This window comes from Dromiciops gliroides, chromosome X (assembly GCF_019393635.1).
Source record: "Dromiciops gliroides isolate mDroGli1 chromosome X, mDroGli1.pri, whole genome shotgun sequence".
Lineage (NCBI taxonomy): Eukaryota > Metazoa > Chordata > Mammalia > Microbiotheria > Microbiotheriidae > Dromiciops > Dromiciops gliroides.
This window is the reverse complement of record NC_057867.1, coordinates 27,526,552-27,553,528: the sequence shown is the minus strand read 5'-3', so window position 1 is coordinate 27,553,528 and position 26,977 is coordinate 27,526,552. Positions and strand designations below refer to the sequence as shown.

The 26,977-nt window shown below is 46.8% G+C and overlaps 1 protein-coding gene across 1 annotated transcript; it reads left to right on the top strand.

Annotated features, from left to right (window-relative positions):
• Window positions 1-355: 355 nt before the first annotated feature.
• Window positions 356-15,612, top strand: LOC122733894 (probable G-protein coupled receptor 83). The gene is made up of 4 exons (XM_043974608.1): window positions 356-694; window positions 2,848-2,973; window positions 10,129-10,262; window positions 14,637-15,612. Exons 1-4 carry the CDS (start codon window positions 356-358, stop codon window positions 15,250-15,252), a joined length of 1,215 nt encoding a protein of 404 aa, XP_043830543.1. The 3' UTR covers window positions 15,253-15,612.
• The last annotated feature ends 11,365 nt before the right edge of the window (window positions 15,613-26,977 follow it).

The window sequence follows — 26,977 nt, the reverse complement described above, 5'->3', positions numbered from 1 at the left end:
AGTCGCAGCCCCGGGGGAGCCTGGAGGGCCCGGCTCCCAGCGCCCCCTGGAGAGGCTCTTCGGCCTCTCCCCATTGGCTCGCTCCCCCCCCTCCCCCGCGGGCCCTGCCTCGCTGTGGAGCAACAGGAGGGCGAGAAGCGGAGGGGCGGGGCGGGGTCAGCGGGGGGTGGGGTGGGGCTCCAGGCAGCCAATCGCGTCGCTCCAAGAGCAAGGGCGCGGCCAGGAACTTCGAGGGCGCTCCTAAGGGTGCCTCCGACGCCTCCTCAGCTCGGCGCGCGCTCAGCCTCGAGGAACGCACTCGGTTGGCGCCATGGGGTCCCTTCCGTTGACGACCACCCCGGGCGGTTTCGGGGCGATGTCTCTGCTCAATGAGACCTCCCGGACCACTGAGACCGTGGGGCCGTCCGTTAAGTCGCTCCTGTACGGCTTCCCCGACTTTTCTAGCACCACCGAGATGAATCTGAGCCTGGTCCTGAGCCACGGGGAAGGTCTCAACGCCGAGGAGCCCTTCAGGCTGAGGGGGCTGTTCATCTTCGCCTACTTCTCCATCCTCTTACTCTCAGTCTTTGGAAACTCTGTGGTCGGTAGCGTTATCTTGCAGTATAAGAGGGTCCACTCAGTCACCGGGCTCTTCATCATCAACCTCACTGGCGCCAACATGCTTCTCACCTTGTTGAACACATCTTTCGCTTTGGTAATGATGTTGTGGGGTGGGGTGGGGGGGTGGGGGAAGGGGGAGGGGAGGCCAAGAAGGGAGTAACGGAAAGCGAGGCGCGAGGGGCATGGTGGCAGACCCCGGGGCGCATTTTCTACTTGCCTAGGGGCCATCTAAAGGGGATCACGTACTTTTTCCTCACAGAATACTTTGAGATCTGAAGAGATTCTCACCCCCCCCCCCCCTCCTCCCGGCCACTTGTTTAGGCCGAATTGTCTGGAGGTTAGGAGGTGGGGGAGGGGCATAGGGTGGGGGAGAAAGAGCAGAGATCGAGGGCTCTCCAGGCAGGGGAGCTGGGGCCAAGCCCATTCTGGAGGGACTCGGGTATTCACCTCTCTCTGCCTCAGTTTCCTCGTTCGTCTGAGGAGGTTCAACTAGACTACACACCTTTTCCCCTGTCCTTTCTACCTCCCTGCACTCCTCTCTCCTTCCTATTCCTCACTTTGCCTCTCTTTTCCCCTCTTTTCCTCATGCTCCTCGTTGTTCCTCAGTCGTTTTCCACTCGTGTCTGACTCCCCCATTACCGCATTTTTGGGTTTTCTTGGCAAAGATACAGGAGGGGGTTGGCATGTTCTTCTCCAGCTTATTTGACACATGAGGAAACTGAGGCAGACAGGGGGAAGTGACTTTGGGGGGGGGGTCACACAGACAGGAAATTACTGAGACTGGATTTGAACTCAGGCCTTCCTGACTCCAGACCCAGCCCTGCCCCACCCCACCCATGCAGTGTAGCGCCACCTAGCTGCCCGTAAACTCCCTCCCCTCCCTTTATTCTCATCTCTTCCTCTCCTCTTTTTGTTCCCTTCCTCTCTTGTCTCCTCCCTTTTTCTTCTCCCCACCCTCCCTTTTCTCATTCCCCTCCTCTTTTCTCTCCTCTTTCCCTCTTCCCCCCAATGATAAAATGTTCTCCCATTTCTCTTTCAAACTCTGTTTCAATATCGACCTCATATTACTGCAGACCTCCAAGGAGACCTGTTTCAACCCCAGAACTTTAGTAGGGAAAAGGAAATGGTCATGGGGTTATCCTGCTTGTAAAGGTCTATTGGAAAGGGAGTTCTAAGGTCCCCTTTGGGTTCCTGTTCCTGGGGGTATTTCTTTAAAAGTTCCATACCTTCAACCTACATTGCTTTGACTACAAATCACAAGAAGCTTCCTCTTTGCTTAGCAGGTAGGCATTTGTGTGAGCCTGGACAAGTTATGTCATTTTACAGAGCCTCAGTTTCCTCATCTGTAAAGTGAGGGAACCTCATTCTAATCTCCCCCCTCCTCTCACCCAGGGTGGTTAAGAAGGGAAGATCCCTGTATCTTAAAGAATCAGAGACATGGTGACTGGCATTATTCTTAGGGTCAATTCTTTTTTTTTTTTTTTTGGTGAGGCAATTGGGGTTAAGTGACTTGCCCAAGGTCACACAGCTAGTAAGTGTCAAGTGTCTGAGGTCGGATTTGAACTCAGGTCCTCCTGACTCCAGGGCCAGTGCTCTATTCACTGTGCCACCCAACTGCCCCATGAGTCACTTCTTGCTTTGAGGGATCTTTCTAGGATCTTGCTAGTCATTCTTCCTATGGTCCTTTGTGGGAGGCACAAATCAGTAGCAGGGATTGAGAGAAGAGGACCACTGTTGTCTCCTAGTACCTGGTGCAGAGCAAATGTCTAGTAAATGTGCTGAATTTAATGAGCTGGAAGGGAAGTTCTAGGGCTCACCCAGTCAGCCCCCTCACTTTACAGAAGAAACAAAGGCTCTTGTTGAGGAAGTGACTTACCCAAGGTCACACAGGTAGGAAGGTATATAGATAGTCGGCACTGAGTAGAGTGTTCTCAACTTCATCTAATCAGATCCAGGGGAATCATTAATTTGTAGATTCACAAATACTTGCCCCTTAAATGGATTTGCATAGATTCACATACATTATGAATTAGTTGAAATTTTCTAAAGCCTTTAGGTGGAAAAAAGAGCCCAAATACCTTGAGTTTCCTTGTCCTTATTAACTCCCCATTCCCAACACTTAGAGCCCATTTCTCATCTCTCCTGCCACTCTTCATTGGCCCTTGTGACCCCCCCCCCGGGGGTGGGGCTGGTTACTGTTCACTGAAGGCTTTTGGGTTCACTTGGTGTCTCACCTTATGCCCACAGGTAACTTTCATCGATGCCATTTGGGTCTTTGGATACATGATGTGTCACCTGAATCGCTTTGTCCAATTCTGCTACGTCTACGTTTCTGTGCTCACCTTTGTAGCGCTCGCTGTGGATCGTTACGAGGTACCAGAGGGCCCCTGGAACCCACGAGGGGAGGGGTGTGGGCTAGCTGGGCTGGGGCAAAGCCTCGGTACCTGGGCATGGGACACAGAAGGGGCCCGGACAGGGACAGTGAGCCTTGCTCAGGGTTGTTGATTTCAGCCCAGGCTGCTGTCCAGGCCCTGCTAAAAGTCACTGGTCATCCTCACGAGGCATAAAGGGAAGCCCAATCCCTGCCCCCACACACTCAAAGGGGCAATGTTCAGGGTCCAGCCTCAGCTGGGCAGGAAGTCTCTGGCAGAGTACCCCAGGGATTTATGGCTCGGGCCCCCGTGCTACTTAACATCTTTACCAATCACTTGGATAAGAGCATAGAAGGGATGCTCATCAGATCTGGCAAAGCCAGGATCCCAAACACTCTCCACAGGCAAGAGCATGGGCTGAATGTAATAAGAGGAAACCCGCTTGGGATCAATGAAAAACCTTCCACTGGGAGTCACAAAGTCAACCTCTCCTGTCTAGAGCGAGAGGTGCTTGCTTAGATGGGAGTTTTTCTGATGCGAGATCTGGACATTTTAGTGGACTGTGAGCTCAAGGCGAGTCAGAAATGGTAAAGCAGAAGCGGCCCAAAACGCCAGGGGCCTGCTGGCCTGCGTTAGGAGAGCCCCGGCCAAGCAATCACTCCCCAATCGGCCCGGCCAGAGCATCAGGGTCAGTTTTGGGCAGTTTAAGGACTAAGGACAGAGATAAACTGGGGTGGGGCCCATCCAGAGAGATGAGGGGTTCATGTTTGGAGAGGAAGCAGCCGTGTTCTGTTTGGTCCCAGAGGGCAGAACCAGGGGCAAGGGGCGATGTGTAGAGGGGGCAGAAGCCTGTTTGCAAAGTAGGATGGCTTGCCTTGAGAGAAGACAGGTTTCCCCCCTCCTTAGAGATCTCCTGGGCAGAGGTTCAGAACAGTTCTTAGGTATTTTATGATGTATTAGGGTGTTATTCCATATCTAGGTTCGATGGGATGCTACCCAAGTACCTTCCAATCTCAAAATCTGGGAAATGTCTCACTCAGCTGTTTCCAGATGAGAAGGGGGCAGAGGGATAGGGCTGGGAAAAGGAAGGGAGGAAGGGAGGAAGGGGGAGAGGATCATGGGACAAAAGACATACACACATACATACATACACACGCATATACATACATACACACACATACATACATACAGTTGGGAGGGACCTTAGAGATCATCTATTCTAATCCCTTGCATTTTCCAGATGGGGAAACTGAGGCCCAGAGAGATTAATGATGCCTAAAGTAATGCCAGAGTCAGGATTTCAACCCAGATTGTCGTACTCCCAAACTTTGACACTCCCCACTCTCGAGGAGAGGGAGGTGGATCGGTTTTCCCTAAAAGTCAAATGATCTTTAACGCCCTTCCCTCCCTCTGGCCTTCTCTGCCCCTCTGTGTACTAGGGACTTTCATTCTCAACCACAGACAAAGACAAGAACCCAATGCTTATACTTGAGAGCAACGGACAAAGGTTTCTGCAGTTGACCCACAACCAGGACCCGCAGGCAGTACCTTTATTTTGGGAGCCTCTCTTCCCTTTGCCATGATGCAAGTGTACCCCCATCCCTAACAGGTCCTTAGAAGCAGTGGGGGCAAGTGGAAGAACATTGCATTTGGGGGGAGCTGGCCCTGAATGATAGCTAGCATTTATGTCGTGCTGCAAAGGTTTGCAAGGCACCTTGCAACAAGCCTGGGAGATAGGTCCTGGCATTATCCTCATTTTGTAGATGATGAAACTGAGGAAGACTGAGGTGAAGTTATGCCAGCTTTGCTGTTGTCTTAGCAGTGTGACCTCGGGCTAGTCACGTGATCCTCCTGGGTCTCAGTTTCTGCATCTGTCAAATGCCTGGGTTAGATTTCGAGGATCTTTAAAGTAGCTTTATGTCTTAATTCCCGTGCCCCGTGCTTAGTGTGCCTTTCTCCTATCGAGGGAGAAAGCTACGATCGTGGTTGTCCACTTGGGTGATAAAAAGGGTTGTACATGGGGACAAGATTGGGCTTATCAATTTATCAATTAAGTTTATTCATCTTCATTTCTATGAATATATTATGTCAATAAATAGAAATAAATGGATTTTAATTTCTCAAGTCATATTTTCCCCATGCCAGATTCTCTGCCCTCTACAATCCCTTTCACCTTGACAGCCTTTTTTTTTGGTGGTGGGGGGGGGTTTGTTTTGGTGAGGCAATTGGGGTTAAATGACTTGCCCAGGGTCACACAGCTAGTGAGTGTTAAGTGTCTGAAGTCGGATTTGAACTCAGGTATTCCTGAATCCAGGGCCGGTGCTCTATCCACTGCGCCATCTAGCTGCCCACCTTGACAGCCTTTGATCCTGGCTACGCTCTTCTGTCTCAAAGATGCCGATAGCACTCCATCAGTAGGTTATAGTGAGCAGTTCTCAGAATGAATGACGCTGATCCATTTGCACCCCTACCCAGTCCCTGTTGTGATAAAAGGTTTGGGTTTTAAGGTGCAGTGACTAGGAAGCAGAGAGAAGCTGACCGTCCCATGGGTGTTGTCACCATCACCTGCCACCCAATTGAACTAACTGATGTCTCTGACCAGTGGTTTGCAGGGAAGTGTCCGGCTTCTTCCAGAACCTTCTGGACATTTGGGAAGTAACCTAGGCATGGGTTCTGCCCCATTTCTAATTCTTTTTATTTATTTATTTATTTTTGTGGGGCAATGAGGATTAAGGGTCACACAGCTATTAAGTGTCAAGTGTCTGAGGCTGCATTTGAACTCAGGTCCTTCTGAATCCAGGGCCAGTGCTTTATCCACTGAACCACCTAGCTGTCCCCAATTTCTAATTCTAATATAATAATGCTAATAATTATTATAATAATTGATCTAATAGCTCGATTCTACCCTTTCATATAGCCCTTCATTGTCACCCACCTGGACAACTATTATCATTGCCTTTTAACAGAACTTGGGGCCTCTGCTCTCTCCCCACTCCATCTATCCCTGACATTCACTCAGAACAATCTTTCTTAGATCTGCCCGTGTTATTCCTCTGCTTCAAAAAGTTTCAGTAGGAGGGCAGCTAGGTGGCGCAGTGGATAGAGCACTGGCCCTGGAGTCAGGAAGACCTGAATTCAAATCCAGCATCAGACACTTGACACTAGCTGTGTGACCCTGGGCAAGTCACTTAACCCTCATTGCCCTGCAAAAACAAACAAACAAACAAACAAAAAGAAAGAAAGACTTCGACCCCCAGTAATGGAGAGGGTTTAAAAAAAAAAAGTTTCAGTGGCTTCCCATTGCTTGACATTCAAAGTCTTCAGCCTTCCTCATTCAGTCAACAAACATTTAATAAACACTATGCGCTGGGCACTTCACTAGGTTCAAGGGATATGAAGACAACATTATATTGTCCCTGCCCTCAAGGAGTTTACAATCTTTGTGGCAGACAACATGTGCATATATTAGCATTAGTGAGATGCAAACAAAGCAGACACAAGGTAACTTTGGAGGGAAAGGTACCAGCAACTGACAGATCCAGGAAGGACTGCCTTCCGAAGGTGGTACCCAAGCTGAGACCAGAGGAAGCCAAGGGCTACAAGAAGCCAAGGTAAGGCAAGAGGGCATTTCAGGCACAAGGCAAAGGCATGGAGATGGAAGATGGCAAGTTGTGTTCCTGGGATGGCAAGTAGCCCAATCTGGCTGGATAGTGGAATGTGAGAAGGGGAGTCATGTGGCAGAAGACTCGAAGGGAAGAAGCGGCTAGGTTGGGAAGAGGTGAAGTGTCAAAAAGAGGAGTTGACATTTGATCTTAGAGGTAATAGTGAGCCACTGGAAGTCATTAAGGTTGAGAAGGTTCTCTGAAAATCACTTGAGAGACTTGAGTCAGGGAGGCTAATTGGAAGTCTATTGAAGTGGTCCAGATGAGAGTCTGAATACATGGGGTGAGTAGCCAAAGATAGGCTAAAGTTTAGAATCCAAGTGACCCAAAGGATGGTTTGACCCTGGACAAAAATAGGGCTGTTTGGAAGAGAGGGGGTTGGGGGGGGAAGCTGATGAGTTCTCTTTGGAACATGTGTTTGAGGTGCTTATGTAAAGTTCCGTTATAGACATCCAGTAGTTGATGTGGGACCGAAACTCAGAACAGATACTGGGGCTGGACGTAGAGACCTTGTTGCTATCTGTATAGAGATGATCATTGAACCTGTTGGGACTGACGAAGTTAATGTTAACATGGGCTTTGTAACAACTATACCAGCCTATCAGAGTTACACACCAACTAGCCAGGTTGGCCTTGACAGGAAGGTATGTATAGTCATTACAAAGCCTGTGTTAACATTGCCAAATGAGATTGGAGAGATCAAAGGGGAGAGGCCAAGGACAGAACCTTGGATAGGCCAGCAAAGGAGACTGAGAAGGAAAGGGGAGAGAGACAGAGAGATGCACACAGACACAGAGACACAGGGGGAGAGACACGGGGGTGGGGGTGGGGGTGGGGAATGTGTCATGGAGAATCATTGACGAAAGAGTATCCAGGAGGAGAGAGAATGGCCAACAGTGTCAGATGATACAGAGGTGTCAAGAAGAATGAAGAGTGAGTAAGGGGCCCCGGATTAAGCAATGATCAGATCATTGGTAGATCTGGAGAGAGAAGTTTCAGTTGAGTGATGAGGTCAGAAGCCAGCATGCAGAGGGGTTAAGATGAGTACAAGAAGGGAACAAATGAAAACACCAAATAGAGACGGCTTTTTCACGGAATTTGGCTGAGAAAGAGAGGAGAGGTAGAGGCAACTAGCCAGCAGGCGTGATAGGGCCTACTGAGGGGTTTTTTTTTGAGAATTAAGGAACCTGGGTGTGTTTGTAGGCAGCAGGGAAGGAAGCAGTATATTGGGAGAGACTGAAGATTAGAGCAAGGTTGGGGGTGCCAGTGGGGGTCATCTGTTAGACAAGATGGAAGAGGATGGGATCGAAGGTACATGGAAAGGGGTTGAACTTGGAAGGGAGAAGGGCCATCTCTTAATGAGAAACTGGAGGAAAGGAGGACATGATGGGAAATGATGTCAAGGGGGTGCAAGCTAAGGAGAAGGGAACTTGATTTTATTTTTTTTTAAGTTTTTGTTTTTTTTTTTAGTGAGGCAATTGGGGTTAAGTGACTTGCCCAGGGTCACACAGCTAGCAAGTGTTAAGTGTCTGAGGCCAGATTTGAACTCAGGTCCTCCTGACTCCAGGGCCGGTGCTCTATCCACTGTGCCACCTAGCTGCCCCGGAACTTGATTTTCTTAAGAAAGCATGAGTTTGGGACAACTAGGTGGTGCAGTGGATAAAGCACTGGGCCTGGATTCAGGAGGACCTGAGTTCAAATACAGCCTCAGACACTTAATACTTAGTAGCTGTGTGACCCTGGGAAAGTCACTTAACCCTCATTGCCCTGCAAAAAACAAAACAAAAACAGAAAAAATCCCCATGAGTTCAGGTTTTCAGTCAAGAGGGCACAGGGAGGGGATGCTGTGTGAAGTGTTAGGAGAAATGAAAAGATTTGTAGTAACCACTGCTGTCAGTGAGTGAGAGAATCGATTAGGGAGGAGGAGAAGGATTAACTTCCTGAAGTAAGAGGCCACTTGGGTTTTGATAACATAAATTTGTAGTGATCTCTGCACTGTGGTGTGAATTCTTCCCTCTCTTCAGCAGTGAGTAGGAGAGAAAGAGACAGATGGTGGGAGGAATCTGGGCTTGGAGTTTGGCAAGGAGTGAATGGTGATGGGACCAGGGGTCAAGGGGCCTGAAGGTAGCTTAAAGTTGGACTGACTCACTAAGCGGGGAGATGTAGAAGGAAGGAGAGTGTAGCCAAAGCTGAGGTGATGACCTGGGAAAAGACTGAGCCAAAGAGGAGGTCACGAAGAATATGCTTAGGAGGAGGAAAACCTAGGGGGAGATAAAATGATGGGAGAATATGACCTGACAGAGGAATTCCTGAACCCTTGAGGGTGATGACATCATTGGGGAGGGGGGTAACTTCTATCATCCATGTGGATGTGAATGTGCCCTAATATGTAGTCAGGAGTTTGGACTGTGAGAAAGACTACGGGGCAGTCCCCGAACTCACTGAGGAAGGAGGGGGAATGTTCTGGGGCTTGGTAAATAATGGCCACCAGGATCTGCTTAGACCATTTGGACAGCATGAGCCGCAAAGGAGAAGAGGTTGTTGAGGGATGGGAGCTGAGGTTGAGTCTGGAAGGGGCCATTGAGGGAAACAAAGGGTATCCTAACACCCCTACTGGTGCTGAGTAGTCGGGGGTGGTCTGCTAGAAGGTGTACCCATTACTAGAGAGGATGGCCAAGGGTGCAGAGTCATCCCGAGGGAGTTGGGTCTCAGTCAGAGCCAGAAGATGGTAGGAGCAAGAGGTCTTGAATGAAGGGAAACGAGTTTGTGATCTAGCAGGAATCCCATAATGCATGGGGGGGGGGCTTGGAGGGTAGGGCCAAGGTGCCTAGGGATAAGAGTGTGGGAAGCATGAGTTGGGGAGGGGGCTTTGCTCTTCAGATTCAGGATTAAAGGGATTGGGAGGTCAAAGCTTGTTCCCCCATCTAGGAATGGGTCCAGGCAGAGAAACAAAAGAGAGGGAAGGTACTCTTCCCAGCGAAGGTCAAGGTTCAGTTCCAAGGGGCTTTTCCAGCCTGAGTGACTCAGTCTATACAGAGTAGGAGAAGCCCAAGCAGTAGCCTGCATTGGAAATGGGGGTAGGAGTTCTTGTGCCCAACGTGCCAAGGGTTCCCACTCTGCTTGCTGGATTCCTCCTTAGCCTTTTGAGTCAGATTCAAATGCTGCCTCCTTCATGAATTCTTTTTTGCTTCTCCCCATGGGAAGACCCTTGGCTCACATAGCACTTTGTCACTTTCTCGATGCCCTTCGCAGCCATTGTTGTACATCGTAGTTATCTGTGTTCATCATGGATCCCTGTCACAGGCTGTAAACTCCGAGGAGGGAGGCCGGGAATGGGGGGAGGCCAGGGATTATTATCCAGACTGTGTCTCCCTGAGAGCCCAGCATGCATTCTCTCCAAATGTGCATTGGAGCAGAGCTTGTTGAATAAAGAAGTGAATGTCCCCTTTCTAGCGCCTGACTCTTCTTTGGTTTCCTCCCTGGCCTCTTCGCAGGTAACCATGAGACCTCTGAAGCCGCTGATGACCACTAGGAAGGTGGGGATCTACATCATCATTATCTGGACCCTGGCCAGCTTCTTTTCCCTACTACATGCTATCTACCAGAAATTCCCTGAAATCGAGCCTATGTAAGTGGGCCAGTGTAGGGCCAGCGCCTCTTCCCGGCTCTTCTAGGCAGTGCTAGAACTCGGGATGTCACCTAGAGGGCCCCATTTTAGAGTGGCAAAACTTCAGCATGCAGGGAGTTCATATGGATCTTTCTCCATATCTCCCTGTCTCTCTTCCCTTGGCTCCCACCTCTCCCTCTCTTCTGGGTGGCTCAGACAATGGTAGGAAGGTTTTAAGAAAGAAGGAGGTGGGGGAGGTGAGAGAACAAACACTGACGTTAATGCCTACTATGTGCCGGGCACTGTGTTAAGCATTTTATATGCACAATAATCCACAGAGGTAGGTACTATTCTTATCCCCTTTTTATAGTTGAGGAGACTAAGGCAGTCAGAGGTTAAGTGACTTGCTCAGGGTCTCACAGCTAGTCAGTGTCATAGGCTGGATTTAAACTCAGGTCTTCCCAACACCAGGCCCAGTGCTCTATCTGCTGAGTCACCCCACTGCCTTTATAGTCAGCAGAGGGGTTGCTAGAGTGGCACATTGGATAGAGCACTGGCCCTGAAGTTGGATGGACCTGAGTTCAATCTCACCTCAGACAAGTGTCTGAGTGACTAGCTGTGTGACCCTGGGCAAATCACTTAACCATGATCGCCTTAAACATCCAGGACCATCTCCAGTGGTCCTGATCTATATCTTTTTTTTTTTTTTTTTGGTGAGGCAATTGGGGTTAAGTGACTTGCCCAGGGTCACACAGCTAGTAAGTGTCAAGTGTCTGAGACCGGATTTGAATTCAGGTTCTCCTGACCCCAGGACCAGTGCTCTATCCACTTCGCCACCTAGCTGCCCCCTGATGTATATCTTGCCACTGGACCCAGATGGCCCTTGATGAGAAAGTGAGGTTGGTGACTTTGCACAGCCTTCCCTCACTTAAATCCAATCCCCTGCAAGTCATGACATGATGTCATGGTCCTCTTCAAGAACAAAGGACAAACAACAACAAGTCAATAAAGGTGGGAGGAAGATAAGAGGGAAGGGAAAGGAGTGGAAAGGAATCTAGTGCCTACTATGTGCCAGACAGGTGTTGAACACTTTTCAAACATGATCTCAATTGATTTGATTTGAGTGGACAGTAGGGAGTTTTCCTCTAAGGTCCACTAAAATATTTTCCAGTAATTTCATTTCATTTTCTTTTTTTTTTCTTGTGGGCAATGAGGGTTAAGTGACTTGGCCAGGGTCACACAGCTAGTAAGTGTCAAGTGTTTGAGGCCAGATTTGAACTCAGGTCCTTCTGAATCCAGGGCCGGTGCTTTACCCACTGCACCACCTAGCTTCCCCCTTCCCAGTAATTTCAAAATGGGTCCAGCCTAGGCACCCTGTTGTGTTCATCTGTGCCAACATAGGGAAATAAAGTACCCCTCGAGGAGTACCACTTAGTCCCATTAATCCATGAATTATGCTTCCATTTACACTTCTGTTCCCAAAGGTCAAGGTTTTATGCTCTGGTCTAGGGCATCAGGAAATGCAAATGTATTTGAATTTGGAATCCTGTATTTCCTACCAGAATCAGCATTTTGGCCTTGTTCCATCTCTGATCAATGCAGACAGCTTTTAGGAACTAGACAACTTGTTACTTTTGCCAGCCAGAATATATGCAGATGTACAACGAAGGAATGTGCTAATTATGATCCTCCCCTTGGATTTTGGAGTTACTTGGAATATATATACACAAAACATTAGTTAATTTGCAACTCATTACAAGTGGCAGTTCCAAGAGGGAAGAGCACTGGATTTGGAATCAAGGGACCTGGGTTCAAATTCCATTTCTGGCACTTGCTACTTTTGTGATCCTGAATAAGGCCATTAATCTTTCTGGGCCTCGGTTTCTTTACCTGTAAAATGGCAGGGTTGGTCTAGATGTAACCTTCTCGCTCTAAATCTGTGCTCCTATGAAGGCCATAATGGTACTGGCCCAAAGAGCTAACAAAATCTCAGTTTATACTGCAGGGCATAGGAAGGAAGGAAGGAAGGAAGGAGGGAGGGAGGGAGGGAGGGAGGGAGGGAGGGAGGGAGGGAAGGAAAGAAGGAAGGAAGGAAGGAAAGGAAGGAAGGAAGGAAGGAAGGAAGGAAGGAAGGAAGGAAGGAAGGAAGGAAGGAAGGAAGGAAGGAAGGAAGGAAGGAAGGAAATAAGCATTTATTTATTTTTTTTGGTGAGGCAAGTGGGGTTAAGTGACTTGCCTAGGGTCACACAGCTAGTAAGTGTTAAGTGTCTGAGGCCGGATTTGAACTCAGGTCCTCCTGACTCCAGGGCCGGTGCTCTATCCACTGCGCCACCTAGCTGCCCCGAAATAAGCATTTATTAATGTGTAATATAGCTATGTGCCAGGCACTGTGCTAACCACTTTATAAATATGATCTCATTTGATCCTCATAACAACATTTGAAATGTAGGTTTCAGATGAGGAAGCTGAGGCAAACAGAGGTTTAAGTGACTTGCTCAGGGTCACACAGCTAGGAAGTGTTGGAGGGCACACTTGAACCCTTTTGCTCCTTGGGCTATCAGTCTGGTGAAGCCTTTGAACCCTTTATCAGAATCACATGTTTAAATCTATAAGATAAAATGCATAGGATTTCCAAGAAAACCAATTATATTGAAATAAAATGATCAAAATGGGCAACTAGGTGGTGCACTGGATAAAGACCCAGGCCTGGAGTCGGGAAGAACTGAGTTTCTTTTTTTTTTTCTTTTGGTGGGGCAATGAGGGTTAAGTGACTTGCCCAGGGTAAGTGTCAAGTGTCTGAGGTCGGATTTGAACTCAGGTCCTCCTGAATCCAGGGCCGGTGCTTTATCCCCATGCACTACCTAGCTGCTCAAGAACCGAATTTTAATCTGACCTCAGACGCGTCCTAGCTGTGTGACCCTGGGCAAGTCACTTCACCCTGTTTGCCTCAGTTCCTCATTTGGAAAATGAGCTGGAGAAGGAAATGGCAAACTACTCCAGTATCTCTGCCAAGAAAACCCCAAATGGGGTCAGGAAGAGATGGATGGGACTGAAACAACTGAATGAAAATGCAAATTATCAAAGTATTAAAAAAAATCGGTGGACCCCAGGTTAGAACCCCTGATTGGAATGCTTAGGAAAGACATCAGGTATTTGAAAGAGCAAGCTAAGAGCAAGAGGGGAAACTTGTAGAGATACAGGTTTAGGTCCCCCCCCCAACTTCCTAATAACTCAAAAACTTCCAACATTGAATGGGCTCCCTTATGAGGTAATGAGCTCCCCGTCTCTGGAACTCTTTAACCAAGGCTGAATGATTACTTGTTGGGAGTATCGTAGAAGTGATTCAGGTTGGACTCATTGACCTCTGACATCTGGGATGTTTCTCCCCTTTTGATTCTCCCAGTTCATATAGCTAGCTATGACTCTTGGGGGAAAGAAAAGTAGACACTACTGTTAAATGTAGGATCATATGATTCATAGCTGCAAGGGATCTTAGAAATCATTTATTCGAACACTCTCATTTTACGGAGAAGCAAACTAAGATCAGATTAATTACCAAACACTTCTAGTCATGTGCCAGGAATTGTGCTAGGAGAAAAGGGAGCAGGAGGGCAGCAAGGTGGCACAGTGGATATAGCACGGGCCCTGGATTCAGGAGGACCTGGGTTCAAATCCGGCCTCAGACACTTGACACTTACTAGCTGTGTGACCCTGGGCAAGTCACTTAACCCCACTTGCCTCACCAAAAAAAGGGGCAAGGTTCTGCTGTAGATGGTGAAGATAAAGGGAAAAGCTAAAAACAATTTCTGCCTTCAAGGAGCTTACACTCTATGTGGGGCTATACAATAGGTATACAGATCATTTTAACCCATGATTCTGAACCCCAGTCGCTGACTTTACATGAATCAGGTTCTATTTTTGCGGGGGAGGGTTTCCACAAATCACTCTTTGGCTTGTGCCATTGTCAATCTGTCTCTTTATACTGACCAATCCAAATGCCCAATGAATTCAAAGCAAGGACATTTTTATTAGTTGCTCCCTTCCACATCATGACTTTTTCCATTGTGGTTTCAAAAGATCGTGGGTCAGCATAAGAAAGTAAATGGGGGAGGGGCAGCTAGGTGGCGCTGCAGTGGATAAAGCACCGGCCCTGGATTCAGGAGGACCCGAATTCAAATCCAGCCTCAGACACTTGACACTTAGCTGTGTGACCCTGGACAAGTCACTTAACCCTCATTGGTCCACAAAAAAAAAAAGAAAGAAAAGGGAGCGCCAGAGTAATTTGAGGTGGGATTCAAAGGAGCCCCTCTGACTCCAAATCCAGCCTTTATCTCTGTGTCTCTGATCGCTTCTATCCCTCTGTCTGTCTTTCTCTTTCTGTATCTGATACACCAGGAATAAGAACAACAAGATGGTCTGCTTCCCGAGGTTCCCCATCCCAATCAATGCTATCAGGAAGTACCTGGACTTGATTACCTTCGTTTTCCTGTTCTTTCTGCCCCTGGTGGTGATTTTGGTCGCCTTCTCACTCATGGCCAAGAAGCTGTGGGCGCACAATTCCATCAGCAATATATCGGATAACACCCTCAACTACCTACAGAAGAAGAAGATGACCCTGAAGATGCTGGTGACGGTTGTGGTGGTCTTTGCCATCTGCTGGTTCCCCCTCTTTTTCTATGAGGTGTTCCTGTCCAGTGGTGTCATTTACAGCCACCAGGTTGTATACTTTGCTTCCCATTGTTTTGCCATGAGTAGCACGTGCTACAACCCCATTATCTACTATTGGCTCAACCAAAGTTTCCGCAATGAGCTTAACATGTCTCTGCATTCTTGGTGGCAGATGATCCTGAGCCCCACACAGGCCCCTCCCGAATCTACCTTTCATAATACCTTGACTGAAGTTTGCCCTTTCTGGGATAGGGATTTGGAGTTAGACCAGCCCAATGAGGACCCCAGCCAGTATGAAGAGACAGACCTATCTGCTATTCATCCCATCATAGAAATAACTTGAGGTGCTGGGGCTCCGATGGCCAAGCTATCCAGCCAGAACAGCTGAGGTTGGGGCCAAAGTGGGTTAACTGTACCCACTCTTGGTTTGGGTCACATAGCTTAGGTCATCCTGTGTGGGGAGGGGCGTGTTTGTGGTACTATTTCTGCCCCTCCCCCTCTTTCATGATTTATTCTCTTTCCCTATTCCTTATGGGCCATCAGAATATCACCAAGCCCACTGGGATAGTTTATTTGCTCTTCACTCATAGCTCTTCACTTTGTCTTCTGATGTCTTTTTCTCATAGTTGATTATTCAGGTCTCAGTTTACTCACCATGTAGCCATAGCTCCACCAGTGCTTGAAGATTCTCCTTTGTGGTTGTCTGAGAATTAAACCCTGTAAAATGGAAAAAAATCTTCCCAGAGAAATTCCAGAAGACTTGTTTCTGAAAAATAAATACTTGTTTAACGCACTTGTGTAGTTTCATGGAAAGACCACTGACTCTGGAGTTGGGTTCAAATCCAGCCTCTGATATTACCTTTGTGACCCAGTGAAAGTCAATTTCTTTGGGCCTCAGTTTTCTCTTCTGTAAAATTGTGTGTGTGTGTGTGTGTGTGTGTGTGCGCACGCGCGCAGGGGGGGTAGTTTAGATGACATCTAAAACCCCTTTTTCTCTAGATCTAAGATCCTATGATTTGATGTTCTGAGATCTCAAAGCACCTTGTAAAGACCAGTCTTCATAATCCCAACTCAGTGATAGAGAATGAGAGATCTCAAAGCACCTTATAAAGACCAGCCCTCATAATCCCAACTCAGTGACAGAAAGAATGAAGGACCCCCTCTTTTTTTTAATATGTGATACAAAGAGATGCTTCCACATTCCTATGATTCTCCTATATCTTGGCTCTCCTGCCTTGGATCACAGATATTTACATTATTGATCCCCACCCCCCCCCAACCCCTGCCTTAGCATCTTTTTTCTAGAAATAGAGAAAGCCTGCCTGATTAAGATAGAGATAAAGATATTCTATCCTTCCCTAACTCTCTGGCCTGGGGAGGGTTCAGATTTAATAAGAAAGAGGTAGATAGCTGGAGGGGGGGGAGAGAAAAGAAATAATCTCACCCTTGGACCTTTGACCTTTTCCCTTTCTGTGAAGACTGTTCTTCAAGCAGCTGTAGCAGTGGCAGGGATGCAGAAGACATCTGCCTTCCTAGCGCTATTTCCCCCCCCCCGAATTGTCCACTGTGAAGTCAGCAGGTGATGGGGGTGGGGTGGGAAAGGAGTTGTCTCCTCCCTTCTTTTCCCTCATCAATTAAGCAGTCACTCAACAGCCATTTACAAAATACTTACTAGGTGCTGCATACTATGCAAAGCACTGAAGATAGAAAGGAAAGAGAGTCCTTACCCTACCATCATAGGCTTAAAGCAAATTACAGAGTCCAACATCCTTCTAGGTTCATGCATCTAGAGTTGGCAGGGCCCTCAGAGGCCAACGCCATCACTTTACAGTGGAAGAAACTGGGGCCCAGGCAGGTGGTGAAGTGACTTGCCCAGGGTCACAGAGCTAGTAGACATCTAAGTTGTCATTTGAACCCAGGTCTTCTTCACTTCAAGTCCGGCTCTCTACCCACCATATCAAACTGCCTCAAAGAGCTAACATTTATTATTCTCCTGCTTAGTCTCCATTCCCCTTCCTCCTCCTCCTTTTTATCCTTTCTCATCCCCCTTCCCTCTAGCTTCTCTTCCATTTGATTCTTCTGTCTCCTCTCTTTCCTTTCCAATTGCTCCATTTCCTCCTCTTCTCTCCATTCCTAAGGGAGGAAGAGGAATTCCTTGTGAATTTCATTTATACTTTTCCTATAGTCACCCGGAACTCATTCTTTTTTTTTTTAATATTTTTAAAATTTATTTTTGGTGAGGCAATGGGGGTTAAGTGACTTGCCCAGGGTCACACAGCTAGTAAGTGTCAAGTGTCTGAGTCCGGATTTGAACTCAGGTCCTCCTGAATCCAGGGCCGGTGCTTTATCCACTGCAGTGCCACCTAGCTGCCCCCAGAACTCATTCTTAAGGTACAGAGACATAAACAAAATGCCCTGGGCTTTGATTCCCAATGGTCCTTTCCCTAGGAAAGAGTCCATAGGGGAAGAAGCCTCCAGGGTCCCCCAGGCACATACCTTCTCCTCCCTAGCTTGCTTAATCAATGATACGGTTCTCACTGAGGTAGCTATTGTCTGATTCATTTCCTCCATGACTCCCTCCCTTCCTAATCATTTAAGACTTTTCTTATTAGCTGGAGGGAGAATGTAATTCCCATGCTACAAGCCAGACATCTTTCCACTGTGGTCCGCTTTGGAACCAAAAGGAAGGAGGAAAATTCCAGGAAGTCCCAGACCAGCAGGCAAAAGCAGAGTTGCTGCTTGCATCTGCTACAGAAAGCCTTGCTCCCCACCACTTCTGTCTCTTGGAAGGTGTGGAAGTATCTATTCTCTTATCTGGACCATGTGTGTGTGTGTGTGAGTGTGTGTACACATGTATACGTGTGTATATACATGCATATGGATATATGTATATGTGGATACTCTAAAGGAGTGACCATTGTTAAAATTCTATGGCTTGGGGCAGCTAGGTGGCACAGTGGATAGAGCACTGGCCCTGGAGTCAGGAGGACCTGACTTCAAATCTGACCTCAGACACTTACGAGCTGTGTGACCCTGGGCAAGTCACTTAACCCCAATTGCCTCACCAAAAAAAAAAAGTCTATGGCTTGGGGCAGCTAGGTGGCACAGTGGATAGAGCACTGGCCCTGGAGTCAGGAGGGCCTCAGTTCAAATCCGGCCTCAGACACTTAACACTTACTAGCTGTGTGACCCTGGGCAAGTCACTTAACCCCAATTGCCTCACCAAAAAAAGTCTATGGCTTGAGAGCTGATGGTTCATAGCCATGCAAGCCAGTTAGCTTATGGTTGGGTTATATTCCAGGGTTAATGAACCCAAGGGCATGTGTTGAACTCTTATATAGCCTGATTCCTTTCTCCCCGACCCCAGTCTATGCCCTTCAGTATAGCTAGCCTTTTGCTCACCACAGTTCTCTGGGTATCAGCAGGGTCTGATGACTCCGTGCTGCCTGTCCACACTGATGAGGAAACCAACTTAAAGCATATGCCCTACTGATAAGGGGACATAGCTGAAGGACAACTTGTCCCTTCTAAATGTCTCCTTGAAGGAAGAGAGATCTATGGCAACGGCGCATGGGGGACATTTCCTAGATGATTCTTCTCTCATAGCCATAGCCAAACTAATGCAAAGAAACCACTGTCTGGGTCCAACTAAGAAAATTCAGATGTTACACTTTTTTTTTTTTAGTGAGGCAATTGGGGTTAAGTGACTTGCCCAGGGTCACACAGCTAGTAAGTGTTAAGTGTCTGAGGCCAGATCTGAACTCAGGTACTCCTGACTCCAGGGCCAGTGCTCCATCCACTGAGCCACCTAGCTGCCCCCAGATGTTACACTTTTACATGCAATGTTCCAGAGTGCCCACTCTAGAATATGAGAGAACAGTACTGGGTGAATTGATGTTCAATTATAGGAACTTGGAAAGACATCCACCAACACCGGATGTTGGCCCTTCCTGGCACATGAAATTGGAGATTTGCTCCTAGGTGCTGTGAATGCATGGTCTTTTTTAGGATCCGTGTGTGTGTGTGAGTGTGTGTATCCCTGAACACAAATATACATACATATGTACATGCATGTACATATACGCTCATATGCTCACACACACACACACACATACACTCTGAAATTCATGGGATTGACTTAGAGATGAAAGGGGTCATAGAGCCGGAGGCCAACCCACTCATTTTACAATGAGGAAACTGAGGCCCAGGGAGGTGACCTGATTCGCTCAGCATCACACTGCTAGTAAATATCTGAAGCAGGTTTTAAATCCAGGTAGTCCTGACTCTAAGTAGTGAGAATATCTTTTTAAACAATTATACTAGAACTGATGCTTTTAAGCCAATGTTTTCCCCTTCAACATCTTCCAACTTGGGTACCTGGGTGTTTCTTTTTTTTTTTGGCGGGGCAATGGGGTTTAAGTGACTTGCCCAGGGTCACACAGCTAGTAACTGTCAAGTGTCTGAGACCAGGTTTGAACTCAGGTCCTCCTGAATCCAGGGCCGGTGCTTTATCCACTGTGCCACCTAGCTGCCCTCTGGGTGCTTAATTTTAGTGATACAGCTTTGATTCCAATTCATTTGGGCATTTATCTTTGGAAATTATTTCACATTCTTTTGAAACACTTCGATGTTGGTGAATCCTTTGAAGGTGGGTCTGATTTTTCGAAATGACCCCAAATCATTCTGAGCTAAATCTGGTGGTTTAAGACTAGGACATGCTATTTTGCATTAAACAACAACAGTTCTCAGAAGGTGCATTTGGAACTGAAGCAGCATTATCAGGGGGTACATCCTTAGGTAGGACCAGGGGTTTACCTCTTTTGTGTTGCCCAGAATTCCTCAACACTTCTAAACTGAACTCATCCACATTGCCTGTTGCATTTTGGGGAATGAATTCTGCACACACAATGACATTGATGGCAAAGAAGGGATAGGATATTCTCTTCACTTGCACATGCACATTTCCATGGGTTGTTGACACCTACTGTGTACTTTGCTATTCCTAGTTTCCTCACCTTTTATTGCTCCGCCTCAAACCCGTTCTTTCTTTCTTCAAAGATCAAAACAAACACTGAATCTTTTTATCTGTGTATCATGCCTGGCAGAGATGTTAGTGAAGCTTTCATCGGGTTCAAGATCTCTCTCCCAATGAGGATGTCTCTTGATGGAGATGTAATTCTTCAGCCATGACACTCAGGACTTAATCACCTGTTTGAACAGACCAGGCTTTAGACGCCTTCACCATTTCTGTTGGTCTTGGAGGTGGCTGGAGGACTGTGTCATGCACCAACACAGGCATCCTACTGAGTCTCTTTAACCCTTTTGGGCCAGGCATGAAGTCGGCCTCTCAATGTTGGTCCATAAAAAAGCATTTTCCCATGCCAGGTTTATCACACCTGCAGAACTTTCAGATGTTACACGCAGATTTGTATGAATTCTTTGTGGCATGGAACATCTGAAAGTTCCGCAAGTGATGAGGGAAATGAGGCTCATGGTTATACAGCTGTGGAGTGTCAGCAAATGAAGCCAGTCCTTCCTGACTCCAAGTCACCATGCTCTATGGTAGTGACTAGCAAACCTTGAAGGGGTCGATGCTGAAAGATGTCAGTATGTCACTGCTATGATTAGACCTTTTCTGTTTCCAAAAGACTATATGCAGAAGGCAGGCTCATTACAGTCGATTACCACTACCACTCCCATCTACATAGAGGAGCAGCTAGGTGGCACTGCAGTGGCTATACTGCCAGGCCTAGAGTCAGGAAGACCTGAGTTGAAAATCTGGCCTCAGACCCTAACTACCTATGTGACTCTAGGCAAGTCATTGTTCCCCGTTTGCCTCAGTTTCCTTATCTGGGAAATGACCTGGAGAAGGAAATTGCAAATCACTCTACTCTCTTTGCCAAGAAAACCCCAAATGGGGTCACGGAGAGATAGGCATGACTGAAACAACAACAACATTTACACAGAGACACAGGCAGGCACACATTTACACATGTACACACGAAAGCTATATCCCCCTCCTCTCCCCCAAAGAAAAGAAGAATCAACCTAGAGGAGTCAGCATGTACTTTGGTGCTCTGAATGTGCTTCTCTCACTGGGTTCCATGTGGAAAGTGACCATCATCTAGTGGACCTCGCAGAGGATTTTGGCTGACTCTGAGGGCTTAGCACTGTCATAGAGGGACCAGAAGAGGAAACTCCTTATTGCAGAAAAGATTCCATATGAAAATAACTGTCAACTGGAGATTTCTAGAGAATGAGGCTCTCTGGCTCTGTCCTTTGGGAGACTGGAGGGCCAGACTCCTTTGGCCCTCTAAGCTATGGGGTGCTTCTATTGCATCCCCTTGTGCCAGGAATGGTCCACTGCCTTAAACTAGCAAGTGCCTTCCAAGTGCCACATTCGCACCCAGGACCATCATCAGCTCATTACTCTGCCAATGCTAATAGATGGCTCATGCCAAGCCTGACTTTGGACCACAAGACCATCCTTCCTGGTGGATATTCCACTGTCCTTTTGTTCCCAAGGGTGGGAAAAGGAAATTAACTTCTGAGATGTGGGATGAAAATGGAAGGCTGCTTTTTTTTCTTATGTCAACTTATTTTTTTGGTTAATTCTTGATCTCTAACCTATGGATGCTCAAGAGGAAACATATGGATTGTAAGCCCAGATGTGACTCTAAACTACGTAATCCCGGTTAGTAACAGAACTCCTACACCTGTGCAATTACGAACTTGAGTTTTTAAACTCATATTTGTCTCAGGCACTGGGGACTGCCTATGGGCCTGAAATTGGGGTCAGATGGTTGCTTTAGCTGTAGAATAATCTCAATGGAGTCAGATTTTATCATCACAATGTTGTTGAGTTTTATTTATGTTTTTTGGGGGGGGAGGAGGGAAATCTCCCTTCCCTACCCAGTGATGGAATGGTTCAGCCTGGTTGGACAAGGTGACCTCTGGGGGAGAGGTGTGCCTTGCTTTACACAATAGGCCTGTGCATTGAATCCCATTTAAAATACAGCAACAGGAATTCGCTATTTGGAGGAGTCCTGAAGTGAATAACTCTCCCCCCCAGACAAGCCAAGTTTCCTTTTGTAATGAAAACAAGCAGGGCCCCCTTGTATTTTCAGAGAGTGATCTGAGAAAGGGGAAGTGAGCCTGTGTCATGAGAATGCATGTTCTCTTGGGTCCCTGTTTAGAACATTGCTTGGATCTCTTCCACTGAAGGTTGAGGCCAGGGTTTAAATGAGCTGAGATGACAAGAAAGTAAATGGCTTCTTTTGCGTGCTCCTTAAGTAGTCTGTAAATTCAACTCCCAGAGTAAATCAGGCAGGAGAAAAAGAAAGGAAATGTAAACACTGAAAAAAGCCCAACAACAATGGCCCTCGGGCCCCCTCTCACACCAGCCCCCCTTATGTTTTGTTTGTTTGTTTGTTTTTCTTTTTTGTGGGGCAATGAGGGTTAAGTGAGTTGCCCAGGGTCACACAGCTAGTAAATGTCAAGTGTTTCAAGCTGGATTTGGACTCAGATCCTCCTGAATCCATTCAGGGCCAGTGCTTTATCCACTGCAGCATCACCTAGCTGCCCTCTCCAATGTATGGTTACCAGTTAAACATCCCCCATGAATCCCAGCCTAGGCCCTTGCTTAGGGAGGGAGCAGCTTGGATTTGGTCCTGTGTGAGTAGACTTTGCGAGGTCCTCCATCCTTTAGCTTTGCCCATGGCTCTATGTTAGTCCCTGGAGAAATGATAGGAGGTGTCATTCCCCACTCTCCACCCATCACCACCTCCCTCTGCCACTGGTGGTTTTACCTGGGCTAGGGAAAGAGTTGGGGGTGGGCAACAGGCAGCAGTTTTGCCACAGTCTCTGTAAGATTTCAGGGGTCTTTGACTAGCACATGCTCTGGAAGCAAAGATCCAGCTGGGATGTCTGGATTGCCTAACCAGAGCGGCTCTTCCTGGAAGGGATGAAATAAAAATCTTTCTTTCAGCCACAGAATGGGCACTTTCAGGCTCTTGGAGCTGGGGAAGTGGGGTGTGGGTTTTCCTTCTAGTGACCAACCTGCTGCTTTGCTGGCATCCTTAACTCATCGGATTGCAATTAAGATGTTGACTGCAGCTTCTGGGTGAAGGGGGAAATGAATAAAGATGTCGATTTGGAAAGGTTCCCAGTTCTCCGTCTTGCTGGAGTTTGTGGAGTGGAGTGCTTTTGCAAGTGGGCCTTTGAGACTATCAGCAGAATAGAAGCAATCGTTCCAGCTCTAGATTTACTGTGAGGACAACAGGCCCTGCCCTCGAGACAGCTGATGGCTGGAATCGGGTCCATGATACCCATAGGTGGCCCATAAAGATGAGAGAGGAAATTGGACTCAGCATTGAGACGAATTCTCAATTTGAGCAGGAATCCCCTCAACTGCATCAGAGATGAGTCTCCACTTGAGACCTCTTGGGGCAGGGGAATCCTCACCTTTCTGTGGCAACCCATTTCTCTTTTGGACAGCTCTAATTGTTAGGGAGTTTGTCTTTATATCAAGCCCAAACCTGCTATATTCTAACTTCTACCCATTGTGTCTAGTCTGCCCTTTGGAACCAATTAAAAACAAGTCTAGCTCCTCTTCCATATGAAAGTCCTTCCAATGCTTGAAGACAGTTATCGTGTGCCCCTTAAGTCTTCTCTGCTCCGAGGTAAATATGTTCACTTCCTTCCATTAGTCCTAACACAAGGTCATCTCACTAGCTTGGGCTCTCTCCTCTGGAAACACATCCATAAGACTCCATCTAGATATGGTCTGACTGGGACTGTGGAGAGAGAGGGTGGATGATCACCTACCTCACCAGTCTCCTCCTATTTTGGGTTGCCTTGTAATGAGCTTGTAAGCTGCCTAAATCTTCAAGTTCTGAAGTGAACTTCTTTGTCCCCTATCACCTCCATCCTGTACCTGTTGTTGTTATTGTTTGCACTTCTCAAAGAGGACCGTGACATCAGGAGGTGATGTCATGGCTTGCGGTGAATTGGATTTAAGTGAGAGGGCTGTGCAAAGTCAGCAACCTCACTCTCTCCTTCAGAACTATCTGGGTCCAGTGGAAATATATAGATAAGGAGGACTGGAGATGGCCCCGGATGTTTAAGGCGTTTGGGGTGAAGTGACTTGTCCAGGGTCAAATAGCTAGTAAATGTCTGAGGTGGCATTTGAACTCGGGTCCTCTTGACTCCAGGGCCAGTGCTCTATCCACTGTGCCACCTAGATGCTCCTCCTGTATCTCTGGAACCGTTTAAAAAAAATAAACAAATGCCGATCTTTATTTACATTTATCTCCCATTCGATCTAATCTTTTTTCCATTCAGTCTATTGCCCCAGAATATTTTAGCATCCTTATTATTCCTCCAAAAGTGTTAGGGCACTGTTCCAGATTTGCGTCATTCCACGCATGTAATAAGCTTTCTATTTTGTGTTGTGTGGAATCTCGGGATCAAATGAGATAATAAACATGAGGCACTTTGTAAACCTTAGGGCTTTCTGTATATGCTATAATGCTGATGATCTGCTGTGGTGCCACAACCTTTAAAACACAGATGCCCAAGAGAACAGAGAAGGGCTTCGAAGGTACTTAACAAGAGTCGGGGATTCCGTTGTTGTTAACGCTCTAATAAAGTCATCATCCCCGAGCTCTTTGATGTTCTCCGTGCCTGAGACCTCAAGCAGCACTCAGCACAACTCAATGTCCAAGACTTTCCTCGGGGACGCTTACAACACAGAAGAAAACAAACACAAGCACTTAGGGAAAGTAATGTAAGTAAGCCGACTTCACAGAACCATGTTGCTTGGATTGGAGAAAGCTTCCCTTTTTTCTCTCTCTCTCCCCTGCCATCAACCCACTCAGCTTTGTAACAACAAAGTACAAGGACCAATATTGGGAGCATTAATACACAAGCTTGGACTCTCTATGCTTTTATAATCAGCCTTGAGGCAACCTCAGAATGGGAGAGAGGTTGTTTGTTGCTCTCATTAGGGGTATTCATAACGGCCTCTATCTTCCTGCCCCCACAGCTCAAGTGTCCTGCCTACTCAACTGTGGTAATAGATGCTTTCATCTGAGAAATCGATTAAAAATATTGAAAATAATAATAGGATCCATTTGAGTCTTTCCTCCAAGATGACACTGATCCATCGTTCTTTGGGTTGACTCAAAGAACTCCGTAGACATCAAACTACATTATACTCTAGTCTAGGCATGCATGGGATATAGGATTATTGTGCTGGTATTACCCAGAAAAACACGCCCATTGGCTTTTGCTCTTAGGGGAAGGGGAAAGGCCAATGGGGATGGGGAGTGCTAGCATCTTAGGCCTACACTCTATGCGCACGTCCGTTCATATCTCTCCGTCTTATCAACAAAAATAACACAAGAGACTTTGTCAAAGGCTTTGCTGAAATGTAAGCGTATGTCCACTGCATTTCACTGATTTACAAATCCTTTTGTCAGAAAAGGAAATGAGACTACTGTTCTCAGGAAATGATATGTTCTCAGTTAACCCATGCTGGTGCTAATGATCATCATTCCCCTTGTGATTACCTTTCATTATGTTGGAATGGAGATAAACCGGGGGTTCAGAAAGAAATGCCCTTGAATTCCCCTTTCAGCCTGCAAGTAATCATATGTCTCCAATGGCCTGGAGGAATGGGCGGATGAGAACAATTTGTTCCAATGGCCACGGGGGTGGGTGAAGTGGGAGCTGTGGAACACTTAGAGCTTGGTCAGACATCAAAGACGCCAAGGTTATCCATCGCATCCCATGCCATCACCACTCATCCCGACTTTAGTCTTGCCATGGACTTTGATGGCTCTGGAAGAGAGAGTGAGGCCAACAACTTTGTGTGGCTCTGCCTCACTTAAGACCATTTCACATGCAAGTCAAGACATCACATCATGATTGGTCCCCTTCAAAATAAAGGAGTAACAACATCTTCTACTACTAGGTGTCATTGCTAATAGGTAGGGAAAGGGCAAGAGAGAGAAATCCCCTAGAGTTATAAGAGGAAAAAGTGAAGAATGAGTCTTCAAGAGTATGGTCTTTCCTTCAGAGCTGACTTCTCAAAGCTAACTGACCCTCAAGACTTCTACCAGGGTCATTAAAAAAAATTCTCCCCATTTAAAAATTCTCTATTTCTGTCATTCTTCTGAGCCCAGGGGACAAGATCATTCTGTTGGTCTTAGCCATATCTCCTGACCCTTTCATATGCAGAGCATGACCAATCAAGGTCTGAGAAGAGCAAAGCCCCTCTGTTGCCCACCTTTACAATAACATGGTCTAGACTTTTGCCAGGAATCAAACTCATCAACTTATTGTTTGAAAAATATGCTTTCTTCTATTTTCTGAAAATCACAACATTTACCCACCTCCAATTCTACAAGCCCCTTCCCATTCTCCATGATTTTACAAAGATCACTTTCAGAAGTTTGGCAATTAGATCTGCTAATTCCTTCACTCTCCATGGATATTAATTCATCTGGGCTGGATGACTTACTTTCATTGAGGGAAATTAGTTATTTTCTTACCACCCCCTTCATTATCTTGGATTTTAATACCCCACTAACCATTTTTGTTTCATTTTCCCAGTCGGAAAATTATTCCCTTTGGCAGAGAAATGGGTCCCTGCGTATCTCACCTGGTCATTGTCAATTGTGTCTCTTTTTCAAGCCATGAAAAATGTAGTTTTGTTTCATTGCCTTTGTGAATGTTCCATGGGCCCAGGAGTGATTCATAGTGGCAGTTAGATGGAGAAAAAATTCTTAGTTCTATTCGAAGGAATAGGATTGCCCTTTGACTGGTGCTGATATCTCTGCAATAAAGGAAAAATATAAAAGAAAAACTGGCATTGTTTATGGGAACTTCTAAGCATGGGAACTTCTAAGTTCCATTGTTTTAGAGATGAGCAGCATTGAGATCATGAGGCATTGACTAGTGTCACTTAGAGTTGACTAAGGGCTGCAAACCACTATGAATTGTTTGTAATCCTGAAGAATTGGAAAGAGGAAGAATCTCAATATCTCTCTCTCTCTCGCTCTCGC